This window comes from Doryrhamphus excisus, linkage group LG10, assembly GCF_037039965.1.
Source record: "Doryrhamphus excisus strain RoL-2023G ecotype Guam linkage group LG10, RoL_Dexc_Guam_v1.1, whole genome shotgun sequence".
NCBI classification, from domain to species: domain Eukaryota; kingdom Metazoa; phylum Chordata; class Actinopteri; order Syngnathiformes; family Syngnathidae; genus Doryrhamphus; species Doryrhamphus excisus.
In genome coordinates, this window is record NC_136366.1 from 10,278,502 (window position 1) to 10,296,103 (window position 17,602).

Genomic DNA, 17,602 nt, shown 5'->3' on the forward strand with positions numbered 1-17,602 from the left:
ATTGGGATTCGGGGGGGTGTGGATCCAGATACCTTCGGTCCGGATTGACCCGGCATGCCCCTGGCGCCATCAGCTCCAGAGCGACCCTGTGAAGGTAACCATTGTTGTTTTCTCATGACATTGGAACACTCTGGATGTGTTCTGGGTTGAACATCAGGCCTACCCTTCTGCCGGGCTTTCCGGAAGGTCCAGATGATCCCATTGCTCCACGAGGACCCTGTGAGGATACGACACAGGTGATTCTTTGGAAAATGGCCCAGTTTGAACCCTTCGACAGGCAAAATGTGCTTTTTTTTGTGACACTTTTTATAAATGAAGGGGTGTTTTAAAAGGGGAGGCATTGAAGCAGATGTAAAAGATCAACTATTTTTTATCAGACGTAGGCGCAAGTCAAGTGTTTTCCCAGTCTTCGGAAGGTTTAAAGTCTTTAATCACATGTCTCCATTCAAGTCAAGTCATAGGCTTGACATTTTTGAGTCCTTACAAGTTAAAGGAAAAATATAGAAACGACATAATAACCATAATAGCAAAATGGGGACATGTTTTATTCAGCACATTCACTAAAAATGTAAAAAAAATATATATTTTCAGGTCATCGGTCGAGTCAAGTCCTGAGTCACTGATGTCATTGATGGATTTTACTATCAATATCGGCCAGTGATTACAGTATTTTCCAAACATTACCCATGTGCTGAATTTGATGGGTATAAATTATTTCCATTTCCGTTATGGACAAATCCCCAAGAAATTAGGATTGGGACCGTGTTCCACCTTTTTGAGTTCCTATTCATCACACTTCATTTTTGGGAGTTGGAAATAAAAATGTTCCTGAAGTACCTGAGGACCCGCTTCTCCGGACTCTCCCTTTAGTCCTGGCACGCCAGGAGGACCCTGAATGGAAGAAACACTAATGAGGGACGTCCGCTGCTGTCATGCATCATCATCATCATTGCAACTCGTATACACACCAGCGGGCCGGGTCTACCAGTCAAACCCATCGGACCAGTCGATCCACGCATTGCCAGCTGGACATGGGAAAAGGAATACGTGAAAGATTCAAATAGAAAAACGTGCCAGAAGAAGATAAAAAGATCTTCTGGGTGCTTACACGGGCCTGCTGCATAATGGCCTGCATCTGGGCCTCCTGAGCTGACACGGCAGGTCCCTTTTGGCCAGAGTCCCCTCCGGCGCTTAATCGGAACTATGAGAGGGAAAATCCAGTTTAAATCATTCTCGGTCAACATAGCCAATTTTTTTTTTATATATAATTGAGTGCCACACCAGCATCAGAAAGGCTGCCTTCACTAAATAGATGCAACTGCTACAGCCACCTGGTGGTGGCAAAGCGGTATTGCACCAAGGCTGATTACAGCCCAGCTTCCTGCTCCTCACGTTTGCTTTCTATGTGACTCTCAGGCCTCACAATGACCAGCAAATCTTCCATTTCAATCGGGAAGGGACAAAGAGACAGCTGAATGTCATCATGACCCACCCAGATCTCCTCAAAGCTCTCTCAGCCATGCAAATTCATCTGGTTTTGATTGGCTACTGGCCCAAACAAAAAATAAATGCAGCAGTTTGCCGCTTCCTTCCCATCTGTGATGCTTTAAGCATCTCCCCATCGAGCTTTGCATCAGATTTGGATGAACAATAGAGACAATAACCCAAAAAGCATCCTCAGGTCAAGAAAGCAATTAAATATCCCTTCTTCGCATTGGAGGTTGGGGCTGGTGGATCACGTTTCCAGCAGCATGATGGACTTCCTGTCCAGACGGGAGCTTGAAAACCACAATTTCACATTTGCAAAAGTCATCACCTCGACGGTAACAACCAGGCAAAGTCACAGAGAGTATAAAGTTAACATGGTTGCCAAAGAGACTCGTTACAATGTGCCATCCAGAGCTAACAACTCCCTGAAAGGACAGGCCATCATCTTTAATTTTAAGTGAAGATTCAAGATCAAATCACGACCGGGCTTAGTTTCAGATTCTGTAAAATTGTCTCTGTCTAAATCAATCTAAATCAAATCCAATGGATTCAGAGACAGACCTCCTTAAAAGTGGTCCAAAGACGGGCCTTGACTAATACAGCATATATAGTCCTGGGTGATGTTGTTACGCCATGCACCACAAGGGGCCGCTAAAACACAGCTTTGATTTGTTGCAAGTACTATAAACACAATAGGAAACTTTCCAACGCAGCATGTCAGCGTGAAATAAAACCAGCACTTGAAAGTCATGCGTCATACTTGGCATCCAATAAGACTGAGCTAGCACACAATTTTACAGTGGGGGGTCATTTGTGCACTTTAAATGAGCTGAATATTAATGACAGTGTCGTGTGTTGTACTTACAGGCAGCATGAGGACTGTGCCAGGGGGTCCTGGCAGACCATCAGCACCGGGAAGACCAGGACGACCCGGAAGGCCCTGATAAGCAAGAGAGGGAAAACACAGGTGGGTCGGTACACGTGCTGCTAACTAGCTTGGACCATTTGAGTTTCAAACGGCTCCTACTCACGCGCTCTCCTGTATCTCCAGCAATGCCTGGTGATCCAGAGGCACCTGGGGGTCCAGGGAGACCCTATTGTAAGCAAAAGATGACATTGGATTCATATGTACACCACAAAGCCCAAAGCAGCAAATATTTTAATCTGCAAAGCGGTTGCACATGGGGGAAAGGAATGCGTGAGGCAACATGGGAGCGTTGTGAAGCGACGCGTCCTTTGTGAGGCGCTCTTTGTTTGTCCATGGAAGCCCTCCCTGCAGGACTCCATCTGTAGGGTGTCAGGAGCAACTATTTTGAAAAAGTAATGACCTAAATAATAGACATTTGGGCGAGTCCCTATCCAATCTGGGAAAAGATGCTCGACACTCCCTTTGACACAGCGAGGGGTTCGAACAGGAAGGCAATATTTTTTTTTTTTGATGCAAAGGACTAACTAAACAGTGGAAGAGAAACAGAGTGCTAATAAAGAGGCGAGAAAGACACGTCATCCGCCGCATTGACTTACCGCTGGCCCCTCAGGCCCAGGCGGACCCTCCACCAGCATTCCCTGAAATACACAAGCACAGGAATCAGCCCATCATTAATAACACGCGTCCGTCTCATCATCATAAAAAAAAGACTGCGTTCGTTCCCAAAACCAGTCAGCCCCTCAAACTTTAACGCACATTCCTGCCTGTCACTTTGCTTCAGCCGGTGATTAAAAGCCCTGCAGTGCTCTCTTGACACCAGAAGCGCGAGATGATTCATTTGGAAGCGGCGAGCAGATCTCAACCGTGATAGTGCGTACGGCATACAACACGTGTATGCATGCATCGTGACATGTTAGGTTGACTCCAAGATGCACTCTGGGACCTGACAGTTTATGGATTTTCCAAGACGCAATTACCGTAATGTGGTATCGGGTTTATTGTGGTAAATTGGTTCCGGAACCACCGTGATAGTTGAATGTCCTTACAATAGGATTCTTTCTTCAAATTGTTAGAGCCCTGTAGATATGAAATAACACCCCTATAGTTACCTTTAAGCAAGCTAACGACTGTTTTTCTAAACTTAAAAAGCCAAAAAATTGCAGTATATGCGACACATGAACACATGTCCTTCTATTTTCAGGCCGCTAGCCCAAGATAACATTACATAATGACCAAAATACTATTATGATATAAATACTATATATATTATCATAAATGTGCATGTTACTACAAAACCATGTTGAAGGTTTTTGGAAGGGTTTTAATATCTTGGCATAATAGGTTCATCCAATTACGTGCATTAATGGGCTGCCTCTTTTTGTATCTCTTTATATATCTTTAGAATGCACATTAAAGAAAAATGTGTGTTCTGGATGATGGGCAAAATTACACACAAAAAATGCAGTTTTATGTCAGGTAATGTCTCAATGTTGTGTGTCATTACTGCCACCTAGTGACCATAATAGTACTACATATGACTTGTATTTCTATTTGTTTTGAGTTATAATCGACTATAGTCTTACCACAAAACCGCAATCATTAATGAATCAATTAAATAAAAATAAAGTTCTGAGTTCTGGGCACTGAATAAATTTGTTCTGTGGCAGACGACTTCCTATAAATCAAACGTACCCCGGTGGGACGCAATTATGTGATCTCAGCTGTTTTCCACCGCCCTTTTGAATATTTACCTCATCAAATTGCTTGGAGTGACGCTAGCAAGATGAGACGTACGTTTGTGTATGCTGGGAAAACCGAGTGCTTGTGAGCGACAACATCTGTCACGAGGCTGGCTATTGTCTCCCAGTCCATGGAGGAGAGGTGAACATAAACACACGCTACTTTTTTTGTCCCTCCAATGTAAATAATAAGACGCTCAGTCACAGAGGCGTGTATACTTTGTGACATTTTGTTTGGCAGTGAAACAGCTGCTAGGGCTCAACCTGACCTGCAGACCTGCCCTACGCTTTGGTGCCTTCACCTGCACACAAGGACTTCTTCAATGAGTTCTGCCTTTTTCTACCAAAGCTTGGGGAAAAAAGAAAGCCTTGGAGGGAATTCTTTCCTGCACACTTTCCCTCCCTCTCCGTGTGTTTGGACACAGCCTGCACTGTGTTTGCAGATGACTTGGCAATCCCCGCATGGCTGTCTTCCAAATGTTTATGTTGTAGCCTCTCCCGAGGACATGAGAAAGAAGGTCCGCTTCCAGGTTTTGGGTCTGGACGTGTACATATGGGCCGCAAATACAAACAAGTGATACTCACAGGCTCGATGACAGCGGGCTCTCCTTTCTGTCCCTTCTCGCCACGGGCGCCATCGACCTGCACGGCAAAACATGACGGCACCATTAGATCTCTTGTGATCTTTCCAACCTTCTGGACCGTGGTCAGTGTTGTTCACCTGTCCGTAATACTCATTGGTCTCGGCAGGAAGCACTTTGGACCCTTTCTCTTGGTAGTCCAGATCGTCATAGGTGTCATACAGATCTATGTCATCGTAGTCGGTGATGATGGCCTCTTTGAATCCGTCCAGGTCCTTGTAGTCATCTTCACCCTCCACGCCCAGGCCGGTTCCAGTGGCAATGGAGCCACCAGCACCGGTTCCGGCACTGGCCGAGCCGCCACCGGTCGTGGAAGATCCTCCTACCGAGACGGAACCGCCGCCAACGGAGACGGAACCGCCTCCAACAGACCCACCACCGAGTGTTATGGTGGAACTGCTGCTGGTTCCTCCGCCACCTAGCGTGATGGTGCTGCTGCTGCTGCTGCTACCGCCACCGCCGAGCGTGATGGTGGAGCTGCTGCTGCTACCGCCACCGCCGAGTGTGATGGTGCCGCCGCTGCTGCCACCTCCGACACCGAGGTCGATTGTGCTGCTGCCACCGCCGACACCGAGGTCGATTGTGCTGCTGCCACCGCCTAGTGTGATGGTGCTGCTGCTTCCTCCACCACCGAGATGGATTCTGCTGCTGCTGCTACCTCCACCGCCGAGATTGATCGTGCTGCTGCTGCTGCTGCTGCCTCCACCACCCAGAGTGATGGTGCCGCTGCTGCTGCTACCACCACCACCAAGATGGATGGTGCCGCTGCTGCTGCTACCGCCACCACCAAGATGGATGGTGCTGCTGCTACCGCCACCTCCACCACCAATGTGCACGGTGCTGCTGCTGCTGCTACCGCCACCGCCGATGTGGACTGTACGGCTACTGCTGCCTCCTCCGCCAGTGGTTATGTGGCTGTCCACTCCGTAATCGTAGCCATCGCCGTAGTCGTCATCGGAAGTTCCAACCTAAGAAAACGGAAGTCAGTGACACGCGTGTATGACCGGTGCTAACAGCCGCACGATTCCCGTCAACCTACTGTTGTTTTATTGATGGTGAAGGAGCTTCCCCCACCGCCAGTGATGACCCTGGTTTCCACGCCGCCCCCTGTGCCCAGGTCAATCTTTCCAGCTGTTCCCAGGTCCAGCTGACCTCCGGTGCCGGTGCTGGTGATGGTGATACGGCGGGAGTCGTCACCGTCGTCGGGAGTGGCCGGCGTCAGCTCGTCGTAGTAGTTCTCGTAGTTTCCGTAGCTGTCGTAGCTGTCGTAAGAGCCGTCGTCACGTCCGCCTGCGCCAGTTGACGAAGAGCTGCTTGACGAGCTGGAGGAGGACGAGCCCGAGGATGATGAGCTTGAAGAGGACGAGCTCGACGAGATGGAAGTCACCACTTTGCCGCCAGCGCCGACTCTCACGTCATCTCTGGAAACCGCACCTGTCACCTGTCACCACGTACAGCACCGCAACTTATTCTGCGAATATTGACAACCTTTTTTCGAAAAAGCCACTCCTCGATCATCTACCTTAACTTCCTTTTCCTCAGCGTCGGCAGTCGATTCAAGAGGCTTTCCATCCATATCCTCATAGTAAGGGTATTCATAATAATAACTGTCCTCCTCTGTGTTCTGTAGGTAGTAAACACAAACAATGAGAGATCATCTGGAATGAAATGCTCGATTCCTAAACCCAGCATGACTGTACTGGATCATGCTGGGTTGCACGAGCAAGACGCAGGCCATCAATCAGCTGCAGGAATGCCTTCAGACCTACAGAAACCTTTACTGGACATCCCTGTTCAAACTTGTTAACCCAGAATGACAAATGGTTCATGTCGCGCACACAAAGGTCGCCTGTTCCTTCCTTCAACTTCTTTAATTAGCATGAGCGTACAGGCGGGATAGTGAAGTGGAGGAATTTAGCTTTGGACCGGGCACCATTCATCATCAAGGTATCTGGCCATGATGGACTGACTAATAACCTGATGATGATGATGAACCTGCGCTCCCTGTCAGCTGAAATGAAGTGATGGATAACTAAGGGGTCGACTGTAATCAGTGATGGATCCAAGCGCTGTCTTTGCTCACATTTCAAAGCGTTTCAAAGAACCTCGTGAAGGCATCTTGGACTTGAACGGTTGAAGAGAGGAAAAACACTCACATAGTCTTCGGTGTTGGGGTCCTGGTTCTGCGGCTGGTCGGGCACCGCCACCTCACAGTCGGGGCTGTAGTGCTCGCAGTAGTCATAAGCAGCACGGTGGTCTGCTACAATCATTAGCTGCTGGATATCTCCCTGCAAACCACCACAAACAGGAAACGTTTGAGACTGGGAGTTATGGCTTTAAACAAACAAGCATGGGGAAAAAAAAGTGAAGGGATGTCTTGTCGACATCTGCAACATCTGATCTGTTTGTTGTAAGTCGGCCATAGATTTGAAAGGGTCCCACTTCAATACACGGATCCCGGTCCCGCCACTGAGACTGATTATTGCCTCGCTCGCAGCGGACTGTGAAAGATGAGCGATTCCGCATAACGCCATCAGAGCATGAGCAGACCTGCAGACACTACGAGTCCACGTCCACGTTTAACTCAACAGGAGGCATGGGCGGTAAAATGGTTATTTAAGAATGCTGACAAGAGGAGGCAGAACCCGTGAGATTGATGGGAACAAGCACGAGAAGGAAAAAGCAAGCGAGAGAGGAGGAAAAAAAAAGGAAGGCTCTGTGGGATCCCCGGGCTACACAGGGAGCTGGGAGTGAGCGTGTGCTACGAGTTGCTGTATCGCTTCTGTCCAAACATGTTCTCATCACATATTTAAAGTCAATGATGTCATCATTCCAATACAGAATCAACAAACGGAGAAAACGGTTGATAGTAATGAGGCGATAGGAACGATGGGAATTAACTCCTGTGATGTTTTGAATTAGGATCATGCAGGCCTTGCCAGCTGAGACTCTTTAAGCAGAGCTCCCACAGAAACGAGTGAACGAGTGAACATTCTGCACAGAAACACCCCGTGATCCTTTAATAGTCCTCCTCAGGATGATGTTTCCCGCTCTGTCCTTGGCTTATCGCTAGCGTTTACTTTGGATGCAAGAAAACAAATCCCAATGTTTCCTCCGAGACGGGTGGAATGAAGTAGCCGATACGCAGCATCACTGCCAGCTACGAACCTCCCGGGAAGGTCAGAATGTCCAATGTATTCGTCTAAATTTGTGAATTAAGCGAGGACTTAGTATCGGTGACAGCGTGTGTTGTTTTTGTGCTGCTTTGGCCGAGGCGGTGAATCGCAGCTGCACTGGGAAGGGACACAGGGATCTCAGAGGCGGGAATGAGCTCAGGTTTGGTCGGGAACACGATGAATAAAAAGGAAGGCTTGTCGTGAACAACGTGAGCATGTTCACAGGTCTTCTTTTTGCTGCTTGGCTGTCATGCAACACCAACAAGATGAATTTATCCAAGTTCTTTCATCATGGGAATGCCATTTGTCCATTTTGTCTGAATCTGAAACCTCAGATTGAGGACACAAAATAAATGCAAACCATTCAGAAGCTTTAACGTCATCAGCATAAAATGTGCAGAGCTGCCACAGCTCCATTTTTAATGTTCTGATTTCCTTTTTAGAGGCTGTGGAACTCTTTCAGCAGCAGCAAGATGGAATGCAAGTGAATGCAACGTTTCAAGCTAAGAGGAAACCTCTTTGATAAAATATGTCACTTATGGAATGACTGATGTGCAAATATTACCAACACCACAGAGGAACCTCACCCTGTTCTGATTGTGTCCAGGTGGGGGCAGGAGAGAGCCCGCCCCCTCCACTCAGGACATGGCCAAACATCTGTCTGTCTGAACTGGACCCAAAGCTATTCAGTTCAGGCTGGACTCTAGCCTCTGTTATTGTGATGATTTGCATGATATGTGCTTTCACAGTGTTGCAACATGAGCTCCCCCCTCACCCCCCCTTGTCGGACAACGATGAGAAGTTGTGCTCAAGAGTCACAATCATCTCTCTGAAATGCCAGTGTTTACTTTTTTCCGCCTCACCGAGCAGCTTAAGTAAGTTAAATCTCCCTGACACATGTGGTGGGGTGCTAGGGAGGGGCGGGGCCCACATAGCAAGGAGGACCCTGGGAGGTCCAGGCTGCTTTTTTTTTTTTTTAATGTGAGCTCCAGTACATAAACCGAATATTTACACACTCACAAGACTTATCATCAGCAGGCCATACTCCTAAGTATGCGTACCGTCCCTTTAAATGCATGCGGCTACATTACATTACTTTTATTTTCCCTTGCAGACTGCAGTTGGATGGCAACCTCCACCCCCCCCCCCCCAAAAAAAAATGCACGCCAACAGTAACACGCCACTCCAGGAAGCCACTTTAACCACCCCGCCTCACCTTAACCATGCTGACCGCCCACCGCAGTCCGCTAAAGATTTTAATCCCACGTCTCTACGGACTACCGGCAGCCATATTCCCATTTCCTGTTCTTTAAGGAAAACGGATCGTATGTTGGCCTCTTATACCAGAGGTAGTGTTTGACTTCCACCCTCTCCTCCCTCCCTCTTACACAGAAAGTGCTGAGGGGGCACTTCAGGCCGGGGCTTGCTGACATTGTGAAGGAATACAACATCTGACACCAGTTAGAGAAATGTTCTTAATTGTGCACGGTGGAAAGTCCATCACATCGCTTGCAGTCGGTTCGAAGTATGGAAAAGTGTGACGCATACTTAGGACTGGATGATGCAAACACATTTAAGGACAATGATAATGTTTCAGAGAAGGGAAGATCATATTTTCACAGATGGAACAATTGCCGTCCAATGTTGACGTCGAGCTGGAGTGCAATCTCCAATTAACCTGAACTTCTACCAAAACCCAGCAGGGGGAGACTCCAGAGGCACAGTGACGTGCGATTCCACTGATTGTGTTTTCTATCCAATTCTGAGTATTGATATTTTGATTTTAAGAATGGATTTTAGGGCATTTAATTTAATGTATCATTACAGCAATACATTAGATAGTAATGTGCAAAACAAATTGGGGCAAGCGTAATTTCTGTGAATTACTCGTGAATGCACTGCAGTCTACAGTATGTGCAAACAATGCATGTGGTGCATTTGGGGTGAATTCTCAAGTACTGTAATTTCTGTAGCATCATGGATCTTCCTTGTGATCTTCTGTTAACTCATCATAATGGCATCATGTCTTCTGGTCTAGCAGTCCCCTTTACCACGCTGTTTATGTCCCTATTCTAGTTTATTGCCTCCTTCCTGCTCTTTGCACATTCTCTATGTGCAGCTGCGGGAAAAAATGCACATACACATACTGTACATTGCATGAGCATCTTCTCTGGAATGCAACATCTTGTAAGTCCTTTGCAAATGGAGGAATTAATGATTTGCGCAATGCGAAATAGCTGCACATGCGTAATTTATGCCTAAACTAAAGTCATCTTCACCATTTACAGGCATGCCATAAATAAATAAATTCTGGCAAAGTGCGTGTAAGTGTAACGCCGCTGTACCCTCACGCCAACAAACACGAAACAAAAACTTGCCTACAATATGTTGGCTCAGATTTTGTGACCCGTTAAGAACACTGACCCTCTAATTTCATTGTCTTTAAACAGGCGCTCCACAGGCGCTAGAAATGCTACAAGCCACCAAGATGGTGCTTACAGAGGAGTGGACGTTTGTTTCGGTGACCACGACATCCATTTCAGAAACCAAACCACAAACCACTCTGGGGTACGGTAAGTAGTACTGGTTTCAGCCTCACAACTCCCAAACCGCTATGGACTTTACTGTATGCTGAGCTGTGTTTTTCTGCATTATCACACACTGAGGTGGATTGTCCGGGTTTTTGCAAACACTGAATATTTCACTGACAAAGAATCAAACAACACATGCAAAGAAATGTGATTAAATTTGCGCCTGTGATCCGAGAAGTGACATGTGGTCTTAAGGCCAGGAAGAAGATTTTTTTTCTTCCTTTTACACATTATTATTCTGGCACGACCGGCTTGGCTCGCACGAAAAACCCAGCACGCCTCTCGCCGGCAGAAAAAAAAAAAAAAAAAACATAACAAAAATCAGACGAAACTTGTGAAGGGGTGAAAGGAGCGAGAGGAGAACAGAATCGGCATCATTTGGAAAGTATGCGCTGGAGTTTTTCCACTTTCTCTGCAACTCTGCCCTGCTTCCAGACTGGCAGACGCACAGACCTCTCTGTTCCCACGGTAACAGTCGACAACTAGGCTGGCAATAGTCAAGATTGAAATGGTTGCTGTATCGCCTCATTCTCAGTAAAACAACCGTGGCTGAAAAGACAGTGAATAAGTTCTACTTATAAATACTCTTAGGACTCTTGGGCTTGTTTTGGTTTTTTAGGGGGATAATAATAGTCAGCAGCTATAATTACAACTTGTTAAATACTTCAAGTTGCCACCGCCTGGTCTGAGTAAGCTAGTCTAATAAAGCCCATGATCTCGCTGTGTCTCTAAATGTAAGAACATTCATTTAGGATTATAATACAAATTCACATTGGTGGGTGTCCACAAGGTACCCCACTGAGCACCCTTTAGCTTTTAGAGATTCAGCATACCTTGGTTAGCATGCTTTTTGGTTAACTGACGTACACCATCCCAAATATGGGCCTGTTACATAGACAAGGACCCAGTGGATGTACTCCAGTAAAATAAAGTCCACACCAAGCCTTAAATTTGGTTAGCATGGATGCATTAGCCATTCCACGCTACCTAATCTACTCTGAACCATAAACCTTTGATTGGCACCTCAGTCGGCAACAATAGATGACTGTTTCCCCGGTCTACTGTGGCACGATAGCCAATTAGCTATTTTCAGCTTGGTCGCTGCCAAAAGAGACCAAATCCATACCTCTACGCCAAATGGATCAGTGATGGCTTTACCTTTTTTACTTTGGGAATGGCTTTTTTGTGTCATGTTTGTGTGTCATAGAAAAAGGGAACAAGTAAGCATTGCCACCACTTGTAAAATAGAACCAACAAAGAAAACCCGAAGACAGCTCAGCAACCGCAAACAGTTTGTCAACCAGACTGTAAATGTTGCAGTAAGACAAAGCGCCTGAACAAAAATCAACCCCAGAATGGATTCACTTGTTGCGTGCAATATATGAAGTATCTGGCAGCTTAAATGGAGCTATTTTAGCTCCACACTAAAAGTGTCATCAATTATTGCTAAATCGTCCTTCAACAAGCTAGCTGTTAGCATCTATATTGTAAAACAAGGGTAGACAGCTCGGGCACTGACTGTCCAAAGTGATCTAATCCACTCAGCCAAAGACCTCTGGAGCGCACTGGACTCGCACTGCTGTAGTTGGGATTTAGAAGGCCATGCAGACTCAGTCGACATGTCTGCGGAGGAAGTGGCCGCCGCCGCAAACCTCAAACGGGCGGCAATGACATTTAAATGCCAGCTTGTACGGGACACCTCAAATGGGTGGTGCCTTAACGTCCTCAGTATGTGCGACAACAAATGCATCCGTTTTGGCTTGAGCAGGCAAATGAAGTGGAACCTACAAAGTCAGATGCCAGTTAAGGAATTGTGGGTGTGAAATACGCTTAAACCTAAACCACACAGACAAGAGGTTCTCTGGACATTGAAATGCTGGTAAAATATCATGTTTTGGGAAGATCCAGTGCCTTGCTCATGGGCAATATGACAAAAACATTGGGTTAGAACTGCTCCAAACAAACAGAAGACTCCTGAGAAGACTTGAAGCAACCCCTGAAACAGCTGCAACGGTGCCTACCTCAAAGACCTCTTCATCAAGTATCCTGGTTCCAAACACGATAATTCCTTTGGTATCGATGATGGGGTGGGCCGACCGGAGCAACTTCTGGGTGGTCTTCTTTTTACAGTCCAGAATGAGGGTGATGGTCTGCTTGTGTACGCTGATGGCCACTCGATGCCACCTGGAGACAGGAGGGAGTTGGTAGCGGTGGCAGTTCACACACTTACTAGGTTACAGGCGGGATACGTGCACCCTCCAAGCAGGCCCCTCGTGGGCACTGCTTTGCATTCAAATTTAAATTCTGTGTGTTTTGCTAAGTCAACTTAGCCGGTTCACGTACTTTCCGTCAGCCAGGTTGATTCCACGGAAAAGAGGGTAGTCCTCCGGGCCGGGTTTGCCGGTGTGGTCCTCGTACAGGAAGACGGGCGAGCGACCCATTTCCATTCCCACCTGCTGGATTCCCTGCTCATTATAGACGGACAACAGGAAGGACTGGCTGCCCTTCTTGGGCCTCACTGTGGCCAAGATGGAGAAGTCCTCAGGGAATACATCACCTGGACGGACAAAGGAAGGATGGATAATGGATCAAAGCAATGACAAACTACAAGAAGGGGGATACACAAGGAAGCAATTTGCTGGAAAATCTGGCAGAACATTTGCTTGTAAAAACTGTGAAGTTTGACAAACTTCACTACGTCGTCTGATGATGCGAGCAGATGCTAGGCTCAGACTTTCTTTAATGAGAAAAACAATGAACAGCGTTTTTGTTTTCCAGCGGAAATAATCGTAAATAAAAGCTAAAACGAGAGGACGCATTCTCTCAGCTCGGGTTTCCCCAGGATCCCTGGAAGATGGTCAATAATGTGAGGGTCACCATGACCATCCATCCATCTTCTTCCGCTTATGAGGTTGGGTCGCAGGGGCAGTAGCCTAAGCATAGACGAGTGGCTAGCGAAGCGTCGCTTTAGTCCGGCAAATAAAAATAGTTTTTCATGTTAGCTGCTACAATAATAATATCGCTAACACTGTAATAATATAACACTGTTGACGTTTTTTTTGGTGAGGGCTTTAGCGTCAATAAAGAAATCGTTTTATTGAAGCAGTCATTGGCATGACCCTTCAGCAAATAGCGGACAAACCACTCAGATTCCAGTCGTCCTGCTTTGATGTGAGCAAAGAATTCCAGACGTTAAACTTAAGACATGTGGGAAAACTTTAGTAAGTGGAGTTAACAAAAAAAAAAAGCAAAGTAGGTTTTCAGGCTACGTGGATGTGTCAAGGTTTGCCACATGCGGTTATTGTTTTTCTTGTTTGTCAGCTGTCTTCCTGCTTTGCTCCATCATGTGGACAGCACATGGCCTGGAAGCTTCTCTGGAATTTCATCTCGCAATTAGATGATGATGATGATAATGAAGGAGCTTTAAGAAGCTGGGAAGAAGAAGACGGAACGTCAGGAGAGTCAGAAAAACCATGAGCCCTGCCGACGCGGTGATGATGACTCAGGAGTGTCGGGTCAGATGAGGATTAAAGGGACACAGGGCAAAAAGGAAGTAGGGCACGGACAGAAATGCTGATTTTTTCTTTTTTTTTTTTTTTTTTTTTTTTTAGAAATGACCTCGATCTTTTAGGAGGTGATTGACCAAAAAAGATATTTTTTTTTTCTTCAGTAGACAGGCGAAGTGTCATTTAGGACGGGCTCAGATTTCTCTGGAATGCGCTCTAATGGCTACTTCAAGGCTACCGGGTGAGAGGATACCTTATTGTGTGAGCTGACTAGACGGGTATGAAGAGGCTCTGGTGCCAAAGTGGACATTGAGGATCTGGGAAAGTCACCTCCATATCTCAAACACGCCGATTGGCCACTTGTAGGTTTGTTAAAGAAACATTTTAAAGGGTTTTATTGAGATAAACCTGCCTCGTCTGTTACATTTAAAATTCCACTGGGAGCATACTTTGACAGCCTCATCGGTACAACAGACGGCGTTTTTCGGAAACAATCGTCACGGGATGAAAAACAACAGACGCTAGCCAAATAAAATTTGCAGAAAGCCAAAAGAACTCATGCAAACTGAGGCAAAATGGTGACGTGAATTGTGACATATATTTTAACGTTTAACCAAAAAAACATGCTAACAGAAATACATTTATGACGGCTAAAATGTATTGACAAATTTTGCCCTAAGGAGCTATTTTTATGTCAATATATCCTGGTACTGTAAGTACATAGTATAATTGACATGTATACAAGTGCGACAAAATTAGAGTGAAAAATCCTGTTAATACGTCATGCATATGTACAATTTTCTATTTTTAGATCACTTAGATGATGCAAAACACGAGTTAAATATCTTTACGTCAACTTTTTTGGGATATTCACCTCTGTTTCCTTCCTTCCTTTTTGTCCTTTTGTTATAAGGCTATGCCTTATGCCGAAAAGTCACTATAGTGTCAAATTAGGTCAAACATGAGCCCTCTTGAAGCTTTTACGACCCCCCAGGAGACCTGCTGTTGAGTCCCAGAATGCCAGCCAGCACATTTGCCAACAAAAATGGAAGCTGCTACTGTATGTTTATTCTGCATCCTGCGTTAATGTACCTCATTGCATGAAACGTCATAAAGCCTCATGGCGTTAGCTTCTGTACCCTGAGCTGTTAATTTGTACATAACCTCTGCAGACGCTGTAATTATCTTGCACTTTCACATCGTAAAAAGGTATAAGAAAGGACTTTTGTTGGCTTTTAAACGCATCATCCTTTCCACACGCTTCCCTAATGACTGCATGTCGGCGCTCGCTCGCTCTTTTCCAGAACATCACCGCAAAGCAGCCTGCATCGACCGCATTGTCTGACACGGTTAGCATCTCTTTGTTGTTCATACGTGGCGCAGTTAAAAAAAAAAAAAAAAAAAAGCTAAATGATTGTGGCATATTTTACATCCAAGGCCAGCGGCCAAGTCAGAGCTGAGTGGCTAACTGAAGGGGAAAAAGAAACAAATAGAGTGATGTCACCGGCAAGGCCGCCTTCTGGAATAAATTAGTCGCATATTCTCGAGTCCAGGCAAGACGTGGACTGGACGAGACAAAGGCTGTGTTCATGTTTGTAGTTTGATACTGTGATCTGGACTAAAGTACGTATTAGGGGTGGGTACTAATGGGTAGCCCTGATTATCAGTCATACTGTCTCTTTGTCTGGGTGGGTGGAGGCGGGGCTGTTAGCATACACACACAGTGCAGATGAGTGTAACCTAGTAGAAATTTTATTCGTAGATGCTATTCTGCTGGTACACAGCATAAAAAAAAAAAGTTATGTCAAAGTTGCCACATAGCAGTAAGTCATGTCTTGTTTACATAATGTCTTTTAAACACTATTCCATGATAGCAACAAGGCTGTCTTATATAAACATCTTTGCACAGTCGAATGTATGTTTACTGTGCGGGCAGTGGCGCCTGTGATGGTGACAAAATGTAAAATAAATCAGGCTAGCTGGCTTTACGCTCATTAAGAAGCCAATTTAAAGCAATAAATGACGGATAAGCAACTGTAGAGTCATTTACACTTACCATTCTGTGTTTTGACGGCGACCGATCTTCATCTCCAATGTCCTAAGGCTTTTTTTTCCTCCTCAAAAACTATTGACACATGGCTCAAATCTTGGCTATAATCGCTGTAAACATCCTCTGTCTCGTACGCCGCTATGTTTGTGTAGCTGACTGCCGGAAATGAGACTGAAGCGCGACAGCTAGCTTGTCATGGCTGTAAATGTCATTTTTGCAAATTTGCCGTTTGATTTGAACATAACTACAATCATACAAAGTTGATCAATCATGTCAGGGATCCTTTAAGGCATATTAAAACCAGACCTGACAAGACTAAAAACAGCCTATTTTTGTGAAAATGTAAGAAGACACCACAAAGCAGAAATGATACTCTGGAAAATGATGGGAAAGCAGAGGGAAGTTGAGAGATCAGATCCAAAGCCACGCCAGCCAGATTTAACAAACAGAATCCTGTCACGCGATCCTGACCACTTTCCCATCATCTAGTTCTTCTTACAGCACAAGGTTGACCTGATTATTTGTTGGATTGTCCAGATTGTTGCTAATAGCCGTCTGCTTATCAATTTGTGCTTGAAGACGACCTTAAAGCTTAAGGAAACTGAAACTAGCATTCCGTAAAATAACTTATGGTTGACAATGATGTTTACTAAGTAAAATATAAGCAAAGGGAAGAGGAAATGGTTCTGGGTCCTGTAGACCAAGACACCTGCACAGGGATGAGTACAGGAACAGTACAGGAATCCTCACCTGGATAGAGCTGTTTGGTGGGGGCGCTGAGCTGGGCATCTTTGGATACCCTGTAGGCCACATCGGGTCCTTGTGACGACCTCCGATGTGAGCAGAAGCCTGTTGTTTTCGTGACGCCCTCGGGCAAACTGGGAAAATCTAAAATCTGCAAGAGGTTGGCTGGTTCCGCTGCACAAAGGAGATAAGCACAACAAAAAGGCATGTCAGACGTCAGGTTAATAGCTTTAATTACACCGCTTGTGCTGTGAATAACTCAAGCAAGAGTATCTTTAGGGAGCATAATTCAGCTTTTTGCTGACATCAGCACACTTTGTGGGAGATGATTTGGGGTTTCACTCGCAGCAAAAACACATCCTCTCATCTTGGTCCATGCCATGCTAAAACGACTGCGGTCGCCGCCGTGCAGTCAGCACGCTTGCCGGCCGGCCGTCGATCCCGCCCGTAAGAAGGCCACCGTCGGCGTCCACGCTGTGTCAACCCCACGTGAACTGACCCTGGACCGCCTGCCAAAACCACACAGTGCAAACAGCTGTTCCTGCGGCCACAGCGACACACAAGCATCCAGTCTCAGCCGGGCCCGGGTTGAGGTGGGGGGGGGGCAAGTTGTGGACAGAGGAGAACCTCTGGGTTGTGTCTATAGGGAGAGTGGGGGTCTTTCACGAGGAAGGCCAGGACGCACCAACAACAGAAGGACTTTTACGGCACTGACGCTGAACAAAAGCGGGAATGCTGT

General features: G+C 46.1%; 1 protein-coding gene across 4 annotated transcripts in view; it reads right to left on the bottom strand.

Annotated features, from left to right (window-relative positions):
- col5a1 (procollagen, type V, alpha 1) overlaps positions 1 to 17,602 on the bottom strand; it is a 48,042-nt gene that overhangs the window by 18,171 nt on the left and 12,269 nt on the right. For all 4 annotated transcript variants that reach the window (XM_078794043.1, XM_078794042.1, XM_078794045.1 and 1 more), the window contains exons 2-18: positions 16,870 to 17,037; positions 12,907 to 13,120; positions 12,585 to 12,747; positions 6,953 to 7,084; positions 6,319 to 6,420; positions 5,836 to 6,237; positions 5,372 to 5,764; positions 4,877 to 5,338; positions 4,741 to 4,797; positions 3,013 to 3,054; positions 2,520 to 2,582; positions 2,354 to 2,428; positions 1,109 to 1,201; positions 969 to 1,025; positions 838 to 891; positions 164 to 217; positions 33 to 86 (exon numbers count right to left, since the gene is read on the bottom strand). In XM_078794043.1, the coding sequence (XP_078650169.1) occupies positions 33 to 86; positions 164 to 217; positions 838 to 891; positions 969 to 1,025; positions 1,109 to 1,201; positions 2,354 to 2,428; positions 2,520 to 2,582; positions 3,013 to 3,054; positions 4,741 to 4,797; positions 4,877 to 5,338; positions 5,372 to 5,764; positions 5,836 to 6,237; positions 6,319 to 6,420; positions 6,953 to 7,084; positions 12,585 to 12,747; positions 12,907 to 13,120; positions 16,870 to 17,037 (2,585 nt within the window). The remainder of the gene's footprint in view (positions 1 to 32; positions 87 to 163; positions 218 to 837; positions 892 to 968; positions 1,026 to 1,108; positions 1,202 to 2,353; positions 2,429 to 2,519; positions 2,583 to 3,012; positions 3,055 to 4,740; positions 4,798 to 4,876; positions 5,339 to 5,371; positions 5,765 to 5,835; positions 6,238 to 6,318; positions 6,421 to 6,952; positions 7,085 to 12,584; positions 12,748 to 12,906; positions 13,121 to 16,869; positions 17,038 to 17,602) is intronic.